The following is a 16,127-nucleotide window of genomic DNA, read 5'->3' on the forward strand; positions in this document are numbered from 1 at the left end:
GCCACATTTGATGCTGTAGATTTGTTTTCTCACACTTGGGAAAATTAAACTCTTCAACCAAGATGGGGTGTCCATCAAGGTACAGTTCTGGCCCCTTGTTTCTCTCCATCATGTGATAATTTCATGTCGTAGTTGGCATCATATTTATCATGGAAACAGGTCAGCTAAAATGTTGCTCTGTAAAATGATACAGAGCAAAAATAAAATATATATATATATATATACACATATATATATGAATCCGTGAATGGGATATGCATTGATTTGGCATTTAAACAGGGGTGTGTAGACTTTTTAATGTGCAATGTATAGGTTTGCATTACCACTTCCGTCACACTACAAATATATAATTTATAGTTTGAAATATATTGAATACACCATAGCAAATTTTCATGCTATAGTTTTACATATTTTTTTTTTATATATATAAACAATGACTAATGTCACAATCAAGCTGCAAAACAAACATGCTGTGAATTCACAATAAGCGCTTTAAAAAATAAGCCGTGCACGATTTCCAAGAATCATCCCATGCTTGCCAGTGTTTGGCATTTATTATATTCAGTGAAGAGCCCACAGCGACAAATTACAGATTACATTTATCAATATCCACATTTGAATATAGGACAAATGTGCAGCATCACTGGTGTTATAATGTGATTCTACCTTTAACTGTAAGTGTATACATGCTGATATTGATCAAACAATACTGTACTGGCAATGGTTTAATAGTAGGGGCGTCATAATTAGTGTGTTAATTTGAGAAGTTCCATTATTTAAAAAAAACAAAACAAACTTATGGTACTTGGAAAGCCTGTATAAGGGACTTCCAGTCGCACTGCAGTAGACATGTCCAGGTAACAATTTAGCAGTTTAATAATAATAATAATGATCATAATAATAATAAATTTCGCAATTTTCTTCACCATGGAAAGGATTCTGTCTTCCATGGATGTCCAGGCCTTTTTGAGTTCACAAGCTCACCAGTGCATTTAGTTTTTCTCACAATGTACCAAACTGTTGATTTGGCCACTCTTAACATTTCTGCTCTCTCTTTGATTGTTTTGTTCTTTTTTTTTTTTTTTGTCAGCCTCAGGATGGGCTGATTCACCCCGATTGAGAGCTCCTTTGACAGCATGTTGTGTGTTCACAGCAACAGCTTCCAAATACAAACACCACACTTGTAATCAACTCCAGACCTTTCAACTGCATATTTGATGACAGGTTAATGAGGAAAGGGCCCATGTTTTTATTTTTTGCAGCCTTCTGAGTCAAATGTCAAATTACTTTTGGTACCCTGAAAAAGAGACAGCTACATTTTAAAGAGCTGTAATTCCGAAACCCATGATCCCATTTGGATGTCAATACTCTCAAATTAAAACAGACTGTCTGCACTTTCATTCTATATTGATGATATGATTGTATGCTGGATATGTTTTTGGCAACAGCTAAAATAAAACTCGTGTCACTCTCTAAATACTTTTGGGCCTAACTGTTACGTTTTGAAATTGCTGTAGTGAACACAAATAGAAGACAAGAGCACTGCCAATATAATGAATAGTTTTTTTTGTTTTGTTTTTTTGGTTTCACACATTTTGTACAGATATAATGCCAAATGTGTGACTTTTTAGTGCCACTTTCCACTACAGTATTTTTTTTAAGGGTCCAGAACTTTGAGACCAAGATCAATAAAGTACGTCATGGATACAGATTATTGTACATTCCTGAACAATATATTATGCATTTGCTCTTATAGGACAACCTGAAAACTAAGTTATTGGCTCAATTAAGGCCAAGCCACTTTTGCTTTACCTGGAACCATCTCCAAATTAATATGAAGACTTTCTGGAGTTCTTTTTGCACACGTTAGGCACAGCAGCGAACTGGTGTGGCTCATACTTGGACTGTTGTTTCCCTTTGACGAATCTGCATTGGCGGCAGGGTTAGCGACGCCGTAAACCCGAGGACATCGTCCGGGGCGTTCAACAGGATCCTTGTGACATTTCAGAACGACGGTCGGAGCTTGCGTGGAGGAGTCGAGCGACGGGAACTGCTCGGTCCGTCTTTGGGCGAACCAAAGTCTCACCTTGGCTTTGGGTGGGCAGCAGCAGCCGTTTCCCGCGCAGCTATTGAGAGCGCCTACATCCCTGAACATGACCTTGCGGAAACTTGGCCTGAGCGCGAGGTAGATGATCGGGTTGTAGATGGTGGAGGATTTGGCGAACATGGCCGGCACGGCGAAGGCCAGAGGCGGGATGTCCTCGATGTTGCCGAAGGAAGCCCACATGGACACCAGCGCGTACGGACTCCACGCCACGAAGAAGCCCACGCAGGCCGCCACGCTTAGCTGAGGACAAACGGCACACGACAGAGAAGTCAATTTGCAGTTATATAAACATATGATGCAACTATCGCCACAAATGTTTGTTATATTTTATGAGAATCTATGAGTTCAATGTTTTGGGTGCCATTTTAACGGCTTTCGGAGATGTTATTAGGTACTTAATCATTCTCCTGGATGAGTTTAATGTTGCAGGCGGCGCTTGCTTGTCATCCATCAACAGCGCATCCACAGTCAAGCAGTCAAGTCCTTCTAATGAGAGCACCCTAAGGCGAGATTTCATATGCCTTCCCCCTCCATCTGTGATTTACATATGCCCACAAAAGAAATCAAATAACATTCTTTTGTTTTGTTTTGTTGTTGTTGTTGTTGTTTTTTAAACTAGGAGCACAGTCACCCTAATATAAATTTTAAGGGCACAAAGCAGAACATTTCGGGGCACACACTGTAAATCAAATTGCAGATTAAATATTCGCATTTCCTTAAAGGCGGAGTCTTACGTTTTCACTCAGGAAAATGCACTATATAAATACAGGATGTATACTCATGAACTCCTTCTCGATCTACACGTCTGGGCTTCTGTTAATGTGTGGTGGTGATTTTTTTCCTAAACACAAACACACAAGCTTCTTGTGTGAGTGAGTGAAAAAATAAAAAATCCGTGCGCGCTGTCAAGTTGCCGCGGGAGTGACGTCATGCAGCCGACAAATTCGCCCGGCCTCGTCTGCAGACAGTGAGTGACCCGCCACCCCCCCGCTCTGCGATTGGCTGGAGGGGTAAACAACTGTCTGTCCACAGAAACGTCCCGCTGTTGACAAAACAAACACAAAATGGCCAAGTACAGGCTGAGGGGAGCGGAGGTTGAGAAAAAAATTACCACCACACATTAACAGAAGCCCAGAGGTGTTGATTGAGAAGGGGTTGATAGATATACATGCTATTTATATAGTGCATTTTCCTGAGTAAAAACGGAAGACCCCGCCTTTAAATATTTAAAATTATTCAATCATTATATTTCAAAATATAAAAAAATGACAAACCGAATACCGTACATGTTCTCTACAATGCCAATCTACAATCTACAATTTTGAATGCATTTGTTCAAATATGCATTTTAGATTATCCAACTTTATTGTAATGACGGTGAAATGTGCAGTTAAAAGTGCCGTTACGGTACATGTGCGTCTACTTCATTATATGTACTTCATGTTAATCTTAAAACAATTAACATTTAGCCCTTTATTTAAATAAATAAATAAATGAATGAATACATAAATAAATCAAAGAAAAAAAAATTACAAGACTAAAAAAAAACTAGAAAATTCTGGGGAAAAAAAAATAAAATAAAAAAAAAAATATATATATATATATATATATATATATATGTAAAGATATCGGAGGGGGAAAAAAAACAAGTCTGAGAATACACAAATCTAATTATAAGTGTACAAAATATTTGAGAAATTTTTTGGGGAAAAAAATTGGGCGGAAATCTAAGTATATAAAAATACTAGAACAAAAAAAAAAAACTTAGAATATACAAATCTGTGACTGTCGAAACGAGAGTATGTTGTAATATCATCTTTCATCGCTAGATGGCAGATGCACTTACTTTATTGCCAAAAACTACAATGTGAGTAGGCCTCATATTTTTTTGCTGATTTGGAAAGATATTCAGGACAATCATAGTACCTCAAACTTATATATAAAAATAAAAATCAGACAAAATGAGTTCTTGTACTTAATGTTGGCTGGCTGTTATGCAGTTTTGTGCCATCCTCGAATGGTAATTTTTGTGCAAGTCAGATATTTGCATGTATGCATGTATTATGTCCATATTTAAAGTGGCATTTTTGTCAGAATCTGGCTCGGAAGTGAGACCCTCTCCAGCATTTAAGTTGCCCATCCATGCTTGAGACAATTTGGACTAATGCAACAAATAAGTAGGGAAACAAATGTGATATATATAAAGAGGTGAGAAGGGAATAGAAATTTGACTATGTTGGCAAAATAACGTTGGCAAGCCATATGTAAAACACAAAAAAAATAATACAAGCAATGGCTACTACTGCTATATTATTAGTAAAAATAATTGGGCATTGCTTTAGATTTGAATGTACATTGGTGGCGAATGTTGCGAGCTTAATGAATTTTGAACATGTTCAAAAATTCTTTGCGACAAGAAAAACATCCATTAATACGGAGCCCCTAAGGTGACATGGTAGAAAAAAACAAAAAACTTTGCGTTCCCTCGCAAAAAACTTTGCGTTCTCTCGCAAAGATTGCGAAGGAACGCAATCTTTTCGTTCGAACGCAAAGTTGTTTTTTTCGCCTACTATGTCACCTTCGCTGCGCCGTAAACACTTCCGGGTCAACTTCCATGTGAACAAAAGCGACGAGGATGGAACGTTTGTAAGCATGAAACAAAACAATGGGAAAGCTTTCCCAAAGCGACTAGGATGGAGCATGTATTTTTCCACTGCTTTGTTTACACGTCGCTTTTGTTCACATGGAAGATGACCCGGAAGTGTTTACGGCGCAGCGAAGGTGACATGGTAAGCGAAAAAAACAACTTTGCGTTCTTTGCGAGGGAACGCAATCTTCACATGGAAGATGACCCGGAAGTGTTTACGGCGCAGCGAAGGTGACATACAGGCGAAACCAACAACTTTGCGTTCCCTCGCAAAACAACTTTGCGTTCGAACGAAAAGATTGCGAACGCAAAATGTTTTGCGAGGGAACGCAAAGTTAGTTTTTTTTTCCCCCCTACCATGTCACCTTAGGGGCTCCGTACATTAAACTCTACTGAAAAAAAACCCTTCATAATTTACCTGGACTATAACGATCTGGAAGCTGCTCATGTGCGCGCGCCTGGACGCATGCTGCGCCATGGCCTTGTGCGAGGCGCGCACGGTGGCGAGGATGCCCGCGTAGGACGCCAGGATGACGCAGCACGGGAGGATGTAGCAGAAGAAGAAGAGCGCCACAGTGTAGGAGCGCGCCGCCGGCAGCCGATTGGACAGGCGCCAGTCGATGCAGCAGGCGGTGCCGTAGGGCTCCGGGCCGTACTCCCCCCAGTGGCCCAGCGGGCAGCAAGCGAACAACAGCGCGTAGAGCCAAGCGCAGGCGATCAGCAGGCGGCCGTGAATGCCGTTGAATCGGTTTCCTGTGAACACATTCCGCAAATTGCATTTGTTTCGTCTGGTTTTATATTTCGGATGTGTACGAGTCTGCCAGAATACCAAATACCACTGGAGTAGTTTCATTGGTTTCTGTTTTCTATGGAAGAGTGGAATTGTGGAGTAAACAGTTTTAACTGTGCTATGGCGTTCCGACGTCTCGGTAAAGTTGTTCAAATGTACGCTAAATGCCAAAAACATGACATATTTTCTAGGGATGTTCGATACCACTTTTTTTCAGACCGATACCGATACTCAGACCCTCAGTATACTCACCGATACCGATACCAACTGCCGATACCAGTAGTACATTTTGACAAATAAAAAAGATCACTAAAAGATATTTTTAATCAAATATATTTCCTTTAATTTTGACAAAAACAAAACAAACAAAAAAACAGCACAGTCACTCTTCAATAGTCTTAACGCTAAAAATAAAACAAAAAAATGCTCTTTTAGTTTAAGATTCACAGTTTTGAAGTATTTCCAAACCGGTGAAGTTTTGGTGAAAAACTGCTGCAAGCTAGCGCCAGTTACAGGCAAGGAGGACTCACTTAACGTCTTCCCCCTCTGCCATCGGTCGCTTGTACTCGTCTGCGTCACGAGTACTCGAGTACTTGAAAAAAGGCTGGTATCGGCCCGATACCGATACCTGGTATCGGTACTCCCCCATCCCTAATATTTTCCCATAAAGCCAGAAGGTATTAACTTGCATATGTACAATAGTGGCGTTACTCTGTGGCATTATGGGAAGATACTGTAGCATAGAGGCAACAATAAAATGCTATGTTTTTAGCATTTGGCTTACATTTTACAAATACGATTATATCAATCTATTCAAACAACTTTATCAATATGTCCACTTTGCAGTACGTTCGAACAACTTTATCAACACGTTCGAATGACTATCAAAATGTTCAAACTGCTTCAATAATACGTTCAAATGACTTTATCAGTGTGCTTGAACGGCTTTATAAACACATTCGAACGACTTCGCAGTAGGCCTACGTTCAAATACCTTTATTAATATGTTTGAACAACTTCACCAATGTGCTCAAACGACTTTGTAAACACATTCAAACAACTTTACCAATACTTTTGAACAACATTATAAACACGTTTTAACGACTTTGTGAATTTGTTTGAACAACTTGAAGATGTTCAAACGACCTTTGCAGGATGTTTGAACGACTTTGTCAATACGTTTGCAGGAATAATTGTAAATATAAGTTACCATACATTTGCTGCAATGAAGAATGCTTTCCTATGCTGCACACTCGCATTCACGTAGCCTAGCTATATATTATCTTAACAGAAGATGACTCAAGAAGCTGAAGAACCAGAACATCTAACGCAGCAGAATGGTTAGAGCCAGTCTGCTGACGTTGCCTGTTTTCTGTTAAGAAATGATTGCAAACTTGATCACACCTGTACTCAGCAATCTTCCACTCACATGCACACACACAGACAAACAAGTACACTGTGTTCTATGTTTTGCTTTTGCATTATTAGGGTTGGAACACCTATGTAACTAGGGACGCGGAAACCAAATAAAAAGAGGGTGTGGAGGGGATTTATTTTTTATTTTTTCCAGAGTGCAGTAATGAATTGTATCATTGTGTCAGTTCCTCTCCTCTCTCCTCGCGAGCCTTGAACTGAGTGTCTTCTCTCCTTTTTGCCGTGTTTAATAAATGTCAAACAGGTAAACCTGACAACGTTTCAATGCCTTTTATCCAAGTTTTCAAAGGACTTTATCAATACATTTGAACAACTTTATAAACACATTCAAATAACTTTGCAATATGTTTGAACAACAGTTAAAACTGTTTACTACACATTAGTATTTCCATGTTACCGTAATTTTTAGTTTCTCATTATTTCACTTTCATGATTATTATTATTATAACAGTGAGGGTGGTATTGGCTTGCAATAATACCAAGAAGAGCTTACCTTTTTTTTTTTTTTTTTTCAATTCATCAGCAGTTGTGAAATGTTTAATTTGTTTTTCCTGAAGAATATTGCACTCTGCCTCATTATTGTCATCGTGAGCCAGGTGTGACCAAAACTATAAATATTTTTCGAGATTCTATTTTGTGGTGATTAATTATAAGTAATCAAACTCATTGAATTGCATCGTAGCATCAAATCCCATTGAAACGAATCGCATGGTGTCGAACGAGATGCGATGCGGAGGTGAATCTTATCGTATCGTGTTGGTATCGTTAACGTATCATATATATGAATTGTATCGGCCACGGCAATCCACTAAGTGATGCTGATAACGGTTTGAGAATCCTAACAGGATGATTTAAATGAAAATAATAAAATCAATCATTTGTGGATGTCGCTGTGCATCTTTACTGTACCGTGTCTGCTTGTAAGACTCACCGTACAGTGGATAACACACTTTGACAAAGCACACCACGCTGAGCAGGGTGAGAGTGCTCAGACTGCAGATGCCGAACAGCATGCCGCAGAAGGCGTAGATGGAGCACGCCGTATTCCCGTACAGCCACCTGCGTGGGCGTGGGAAAAGGGAGGGAGAATGAAGAGCTTTGTGTAACTGATAGAAACAAACAGAAGGATCAATGACGGAGGGCGTAAAAAGCAGAACGGCATCAGCGTATCGGAGTGAAAACATTCGTTTCGGTTTTGTTTTATATGTTTAGATTTTATTTGTGTGGTGTCTAGATAGGTTTAGTGCTTAAGAAGTAGACAGTCCACATGTTTACAAATCATTGTTTTATGAAACACGAAATGTTGAAGTAATAAAGCCACAGATTTGTTTACATTAACATTGTAATCAGACTGGTAATTTACTATTAATTAAATAAATAATTTCAATGTTTGCGATCCTCCCGACTACCAGGAAAAAAAATGTTGTCCAATCATGTTTATTTTGATATTCTCCAACCTTTGTGAAGTAACTGGAATACTGCAAAATAATTTTTTGAAAAAAAAAAAAAAAAATGTTTTTACTTTTAAGCTATGTGTCCACTACAGAGGACATTTTTTTTTAAAACTTAAATGCTAGGCTCAAATACAGTTAAAATATTTCAAACAATACTTTAATGTGTTCTTAAGAGTCTTATAGAAAACATAAAATTTAAAGCCTATATTTTTTCAATAAAAAGTGTTATACACTTACATTTTCCTCTTCCCTAAAAAGTGCTTGCACCGAGGGAAGCCATTTTTAATGATGCAATCAAAGGTATCAAAGCCCCACATTTGAATGTCCTCTATAGAGCACAAAAGGAGTTCATTCAATTGTATGCACTGGGTGGGAGATCTTCAGGTTTAAAAAGGTCCACTACAGAGGACAAATTTGAATTGTTGGTAGTCAGGAGGATATTGACGTCAAACGTCACGACAGCAAATCAGGAAAGGTCCATGCTGTTGCCAAAAATAAATCGAGGGGCAAATGGTTTTGTTGAGTGTCAGTATTACGTGTTTCACAAATCATTCACCAGATTAAAAATTAAAATTAGAAGAGATTTCAACTGCAGTGTAATTAAGAGCTACGCTAATAGTTAACCTAGCTTCTTCAAATGCTGCATTCGAGGATGGTCGGAAGTTGGACTTTTCCAAGTTCAAACCAGGAAGTGTGTACGGAAACGCCCCCTTGAACTCGGAAATCCCACTCGCGAAGTTGGGGAGGGGGGAAAGGACCCCGACTTCACCGACGGACTACAATCTGATGTCACTTACAATGGCGCCCCCTTTGGAAAAACAGACCGTGAATGGTAAAACACAATTTACTCAAGCATAAAACTAGGTTTCTTCTTTCATAAATATTCATCATAACTTCGAGTAACACGGGACAGTATGCCGCTATCGCCCGGCATGAAATTATACGGTGAACTACTGAACTGTATGAAATGCTTATGAAATAAGATAAAAACAATAAATGTAGCAAAAATTGAGAGAAGGCAAGTTTGCTGGAGGTCAAAATGAGTTTTGAGGACCAAAATAAATAAATAAATAAATAAAAAGATCACTATCCACCATTTTGGTTGTTTGTTTTCGCCTTGAACGGGTTCAGGTCGGAACTGTGAAAAACCAACTTTCCTCAAATGCAGCTTAAATCTATTTCTTTCTTCTTCGTATTTTGTGGAAGTCTGAAAGCCTTGTGACACCATACTGCCTCTCACAGGTCAGTCTTGGTACTACATCGTCGTGTGTGTAGTGAGCTGTGCTGTCCATCTCAAGGGCACAACACATTCGAAGTCAGGCCACGGTAGCCTACCTGTGGTAGAAGCTGGATGTTATGGCCATAGGGTAGAGAGACAGAGTCAGGCCCAAGTCACTGACGGCTAAATTGATGATGAAGAACTCGGCCGGCTTGAGGACATGTTTTTTCTTGTAGGACACATACAGCAGAGTGCTGTTGCCAAACAGGGAACATATTCCTGCATCCAGGAGGAACCACAAAAACAGTGTCAACCACAGCAAGACTTCCCACATCGACTGACGATTTTATCGTTCACTCCTTGGCAGTAAAAGTAGACTTCAAGTGGAGTTATTCGACTTAGTGGAAGATTAGATTTCACCCTTTGGGATAACAACTGATAGTTTCTAATTCTTAGCCTGTTTGAACTCTGTTGCTAAGCAAAACAGAAGCACATCACAGCTCAGTGTGCAGCATTGATTGCAAAGAAGACTCTTGTTCATAAAGTATCACGCTACTTTGTGTGGACCAAAGTATATAATGAATGATCTCGCGTGTGAAATAAATGGCTCATTTTCCATACTGTCTCTCCATGGTAAGACAATTTTAAAGGTACCGTATTTTCCGCACCTTCAATGAATGACATATTTTAAAACTTTTTTCATATATAAGGCGCTACAGTCGAGGCTGGGGTTACGTTATGCATCCATTAGATGGTGCTGCGCTAAAGGGAATGTCAGCAAAACAGTCAGATAGGTCAGTCAAACATTATTAATAGATTACAAACCAGCTTTCTGACAACTCCATTCACTCCCAAAATGAATAAACAGCTAGTATTAGTATTAGCTAGTGATCCAAGATGGCGGAATCTTCTGTGCATGCACGTCACCGATCGTGCAGGGTCACCGATAGCGTCTTGACAGCGAGACCTGTTGCGGCTCAGTATTAATCCATATATAAGGCGCACTGGATTAAAAGGCGCATGGTCAACTTTTGAAAAAATTGAAGGCTCTTAAGTGCGACTTATAGTGCGGAAAATACCATAAATAAACAATACTGTCTATCAAACATGGACGCGAATGTGAGTTTATTCCTTGCATGGCATTGGATTCTTGTACACAACACAAAGACCAAATATTTATCATTGCTTGCTTGGAACAAAAATGATGACACGCGCACTGCATATATCTCGCAGTATAGATACAGTAAATGAAACACAAATGGCACCAATTTCATGAATGTACTCGGAGTTGGCAGCCAAGCTAATCACAGAGATATTAGACTGAGAATGAAAATGAATGTACAAATTGATCCCGCCCCGGATAATTTTCTGGACTTAAATGATGGAGTGCAGCCAGAGGTGAGACTTAAATGTTGCTTTTCAACCAGGGGACTTCATGTGATGCATTTAAACATTAGAAGTCTTCCTCATAAAATATATGAACTGCGAAGAACTGCATTACAGTGCAAACCGACCATTTTAATAATTACCGAAAGTTGGCTGGACAGTTCCATAACAGACTCAGAGATTGAAATTGATAATTTTGTTGTGATTAGGAACGATAGAAACCGAGCAGGAGGAGGAATTTGTGTTTACATTAAACAGAAATTGGATTTCAATATCAGAACAGATATTGGACATAAGGACTTGGAAGCTGTATGGCTTGACATAAATCTGCCCAAAACTAAACCAATCGTAATAGGAGGAGTATATAGAGCATCTGATCAAGCCAATTTTTATGAACTTCTTGAGGAATACTGCCTGGATTTCATAACAAATTCAGACACGATGATATTGGGTGATTTAAATACTGACATGAATAAGAATGAAAGCCCTCTATATAAGGCTTTTGACAGGTTCTGTAGGTTATCGGGTCTGTGCCAGCTTATCAAAGAATCCACAAGAATCACCAACAAAATAGCCACCATTATTGATTTAATTCTTGTGTCAGATGTTTGCAATATCTTAAATAGTAGCTTGAGTGATCACGAAATAATTTTCCTCACAATTTTAGACAATTTTACTCACCAAACAGTGAATAAACCACAGCCACTGTGATGTCCAGAGGCACGGGAATGTTTGACTGGAATGCAGCATCTTCATTCAACCAACCCATCTGAACACAACAACAGCATTGGTTTCACATCCTATTTGTCATATTGGATCGAGCAACGTCGATTAGTTTCAACTGTTTCTTTTTCATTTGTTCTTTTTTATTTGTGCAGCAGTGACCAAAGTCAAGTGGGACGTGACTCGGACATTCAGTGGAGGCTGATTAATAATATATCATGCGATTGTTATACCAACATAGAAAACAGTGTTGTACTGTTATCATACATAATTAGAGTATTCGATATTTGCTCCTAAACTCCATACACTGTTGACAAAAGAAGCAAATATTCAAGCAAGTGAGTTCGTTCCTCAACCCTTGAGTGACTTTTATTTTATTTTTTTCCCCAAGTTTTTATTTTACTCTCTTCCAAGTGTAAATATTACTCTCAAATGGAGTCTATTTGGTCCCACTCTAAATAGTGAAATTTACTCTACAAAATGTACTGTGTACTTTTGAACCATATATATTTTTTTAAATGACAGTTAAAGAAAGACCAATATATCATAATATCACATTTTTTCCTTACAATTGTATGCAATGAATTCTTCTAGTTCCTGATTGTGATATGGCCACAAGAGGGTTGCCGATGTTGGTAATAGCAGACAACATGAGTACCGATACCTTGAAATAAATCCTGGTATGGGCTCGATACGAATATTTGGTATTGGTATTCGCCCATCACTATTTTTTAAAAACAAATTGAATTTGGACAACCAAATATTTTAGTATACTGTATAATTTAATAGTTTAATTTATGTTAAGGGGATTTGGTGGTGACAAGGATGCGTGTATCATCACTAAAAAGTTAGTAAAGATGCAATTTGGTAAACATTTGTGTGAAATAAAATGGAGAGAACAAATCAGAACAAAAAAAAATAATCTATTGGCTTTAATGGGCCGGAAAAATGATTTAATGGGCCGGATCTGGCCCCCGGGCCTCGTGTTTAATATCGGTGGTGTACAGACTTTCACTTCAATGACAAAACACTAGAAATTTTTTTAACATCATATTCACCTTGATAAATACACAGCATATAATTAGAAATAACTTTGTTATTATTATTATTATTATTATTATTATTATTATTATTACTATTATTAACAACATATGTATATTGTAGAGTTAGGGGATCTCGGAGTTTGGATTTAAAAAAAAAAAAAAAAAAAAATTTTTTGGGGGAAAACTCACCAATATCAAATCAACAATAAATAAAAACATTTTGGAAACTCACCAATATCAAATCAAACAAAAGATGAATGCGCCCATAGTGTAGTTATGGTGGTGATTATACAGGATGAAATAAGCATTTAACAATTTGTAGCTCTGTTTAAAAATAAAAAGTTTATACAGCAGATTTCTGTAATTTTTTTCTTATAGAAAAAAAAAAAATGCCCGAAAATAAAAGTGACTAGCTCGCTTGCTTTCACTTGGTTACATGATATTATCAAACACATTTGAAACACCTGTCAATCCCCCCCATTAAAACTAATTTCTAACCCGAGTGACACCATCAAAACATCGGGATCGTTCTTACCTTGCATCTTCATCGACACTCAATTGGACCCAATTAAGTTCCCGAATCAATTAGAGCAACAAACAAAACGTCACCGGTGAGATATTGATGCAAAAAAAAAAAAAAAAAAAAGTGTCCCGGATGTCCTGTGAAGCAGACGGGACAATTCTTGAGCATCAGCTGCTTTTGACAGAGACAGAATGAGATAAAGAGGAATCGTCTGCTCTCCTGAGAGCTTCTCAGCACCTCACTACGCCCCCCCCACCCCCCTCCCACCCCCGCCCACACACTCCAGCATGATGACGTCCATCCTCTGATCTGAAATACTGTACAGCAGTGATTCCCAACTAGTGTGGGGATGCCACATGAATTTTAATCCGGTTAATAATCTGTCAGAACAGGATTATTTGTTACAAATGTAACCTTGTTCGTCAATCGATGTAAATTGTGACAGGCAAAACAATTCGTTCATTTCTCTTCCACTAGAAGGTAGATGGACTTTAAATATAATCATGGCCAACAAAGTGGCTCATTTCCATCCATTTGTTGTCTTTATCTTTCAGTAAAAAAAAATAAAATAAAATAATAAGTAGCACCAATAAAGACAAAAGAAAAATCATTTTCACCCATAAATGAAGCACTTCATACTTTACCTCAACTATCTATTGCTAAGTAAAAGTTAGCACTGTTAGCTAATGCTAATCTGTGGATCCACCAAAATTCAATGCAGCTGTTTACCTAATGGCTTTGATGTACGTTTTCCACATGTCCACTTGGATGGCAGATTTCAAGAAAATATCAAAGATGTCTTCAAATGAGGATTGTTTACGTCGATTCTTTTTGAAAAGTGTTGCAACACGATTATGTAACACTGTCGACTGATCTCCACGCCTCCTCTTTTTTTTTTTTTCATTTTATAACCCCGAGTGATTTTCCCGCCCAAGCTATCCATTAAGTGAACAGCACGCGGCAAAATGAGGCAGCTGGACAAAAAGAGCCACGGGCACACGCCGCTGAAGTAACCAGGCCTCTTTGAGGGATGGCGCTAATTTATGTGGCGCCATTTTGCCCCATGTGTCGGAAGACGCAAAATGAAATGGCCCCCACAAACAAAAAAAACAATTGTATCTTGTTTGTTGCATGGAAGAAGCCTCATGGAACATATTGTCATGTTGTATCATCACGTGTTTTCACATATATAGCAAAAAGAATGAAGGCACAGTGGAGATGCGTCAACGCTATTGATTTCCACAAAGTTGCCATTCCATTGTTAGGACAAGATCGGGAAATTCAGAGGAAAAACATTGTGCGTGCGTGCGTGGTATTTATTTATTTATTTATTAGGTCGAAGATTATGTGAGAGTATATTTATTTCGGTCTTGTCTGAAGGGTTGAATTTGAATGTCACATTTGTTGATTTCTTTATTTTTAGGTCACTCGGTATTTGTGATTAATAAGTAAACATGTTTAGGTTTCTGGGATTGGCTGGCAACCAGTCCAGGGTGTCCCCCGCCTACTGCCCAAAGCCAGCTGAGATAGGCTCCAGCACCCCCCGTGACCCTTGTAAGGCTGTAAGTAGTCAAGAAAATGGATGGCTGTTTAGTTTTTTTTTTTTTTTTTTTTTAAATGTCATCAGAATTTTGCATTTATTTTTTTAATAGTTTTAAAAATTAATTTTAGGTCACATCTGTAGCTTTATATTTTTGCATTTTACTGTATATGTAGTTTTTATTATTATTATTTATTTAGTTATTTTTAAACCCCTGAAGACCCACATTTTTTCTGCTGGGCTTTTTTTTTTTTTTTTTTTTTTTTTTAACTTTACTGATTCTGACTCTTTTCACACATAAGAACAACTTTTTTCTTTTGGAGGGGGTTATCTCGTGTTTTTATTTTTTTATAGTGGATGCCAGGATAATATGGCTGTAACGTGTTGTAAACTTACCAAGCTTATATGTAACATTTTTAACATGAACCTCATCTTGGGGGGTAATAAAATGTTCAATTCACCACCCACAGTGATCATTAGGGATGTAACGATATCCAAACATTACAATAAGATATTATAACGATATGAAGGTCACAATCCGATAATTATAACGATATTGTGGGGAGGTACACAAACCCGCCCCCAAAAAACAAAAAACAAAAACAATATTGTGCTTTTGTTTATTACAGCAATTAAAAAATATAAATATTATATATAAAAAAATATCTAAATATATATTGAGGCAGTTACTCGCTAATGCAAGCACACATCGAGTTGCTCCGCATATTGACTCGCTTCACAAGCAAATACCGATTCCCTTCATCTGACCATTAACGTGGACTTTAAACATCAAAGGGCCAAAACATGCTTTATGAAAATTAAACTGTACTAAAAAACTAGCCACCAGAGGGTGCTAGAATCTAGAACGGAAATCAACCCGACTTTTTTAACAGATGTGCTGCTTTTATATCGTGACATGACGACAACAACGATATATTGTGGCAGTTTTAATATCACGATATTGCCGTTGTTACATCCCTAGTAATCATATTACCTTGAGTAAGACAAAAATGCCATAACATTGTAAAGTGAAAATATTTTTTGAAATATTTTTCGATGTGTAGGACAAAAACTTTTTGTAGTTATTAGTTAATGCTGAGTAAAATTGTTTCCTTCTCTGTTGTCTGTTTGTTCAGTGACCTAAATCCAATCTGGGGCGCCAAAACCTCAGGCTTCTTCACATTCAGTTTTTTTTGCTTAGAAACTTTTATTTTGAGACTGAAATGACCCAGAAGTACTTGGAGGAAGGGTTCAGAAAGTT

The 16,127-nt window shown here is 38.0% G+C and overlaps 1 protein-coding gene across 2 annotated transcripts; it reads right to left on the bottom strand.

The window, feature by feature from the left end:
- Window positions 1–1,054: 1,054 nt before the first annotated feature.
- On the bottom strand, window positions 1,055–13,534 carry LOC144017942 (opsin-5-like). Of its 2 annotated transcripts, XM_077519951.1 has the most exons (6): window positions 13,339–13,534; window positions 11,719–11,806; window positions 9,768–9,930; window positions 7,910–8,037; window positions 5,173–5,507; window positions 1,055–2,347 (listed from the first exon to the last, which is right to left on the bottom strand). In XM_077519951.1, the coding sequence occupies exons 2-6, from the start codon at window positions 11,804–11,806 to the stop codon at window positions 1,787–1,789; spliced, it is 1,275 nt and encodes a 424-aa protein (XP_077376077.1). In that variant the 5' UTR covers window positions 13,339–13,534; the 3' UTR covers window positions 1,055–1,786. The 2 variants fall into 2 exon arrangements, with proteins under 2 accessions (XP_077376077.1, XP_077376087.1); XM_077519961.1 differs by lacking the exon at window positions 11,719–11,806.
- Between the last annotated feature and the right edge of the window lie 2,593 nt (window positions 13,535–16,127).

This window comes from Festucalex cinctus, chromosome 1 (assembly GCF_051991245.1).
Source record: "Festucalex cinctus isolate MCC-2025b chromosome 1, RoL_Fcin_1.0, whole genome shotgun sequence".
Classification (NCBI taxonomy): Eukaryota; Metazoa; Chordata; class Actinopteri; order Syngnathiformes; family Syngnathidae; genus Festucalex; species Festucalex cinctus.

What these genes read in the sequence shown, in the direction of transcription:
- LOC144017942 (XM_077519951.1), bottom strand. Translation starts at nt 11,806, where the DNA reads ATGGGTTGGTTGAATGAAGATGCTGCATTCCAGTCAAACATTCCCGTG. An exon ending in TGTGGTTTATTCACTGTTTG is followed by an intron (nt 9,931 to 11,718) that starts GTGAGTAAAATT and finishes TCCTGGATGCAG; the next exon opens with GAATATGTTCCCTGTTTGGC. An exon ending in TCCAGATCGTTATAGTCCAG is followed by an intron (nt 2,348 to 5,172) that starts GTAAATTATGAA and finishes GTTTGTCCTCAG; the next exon opens with CTAAGCGTGGCGGCCTGCGT.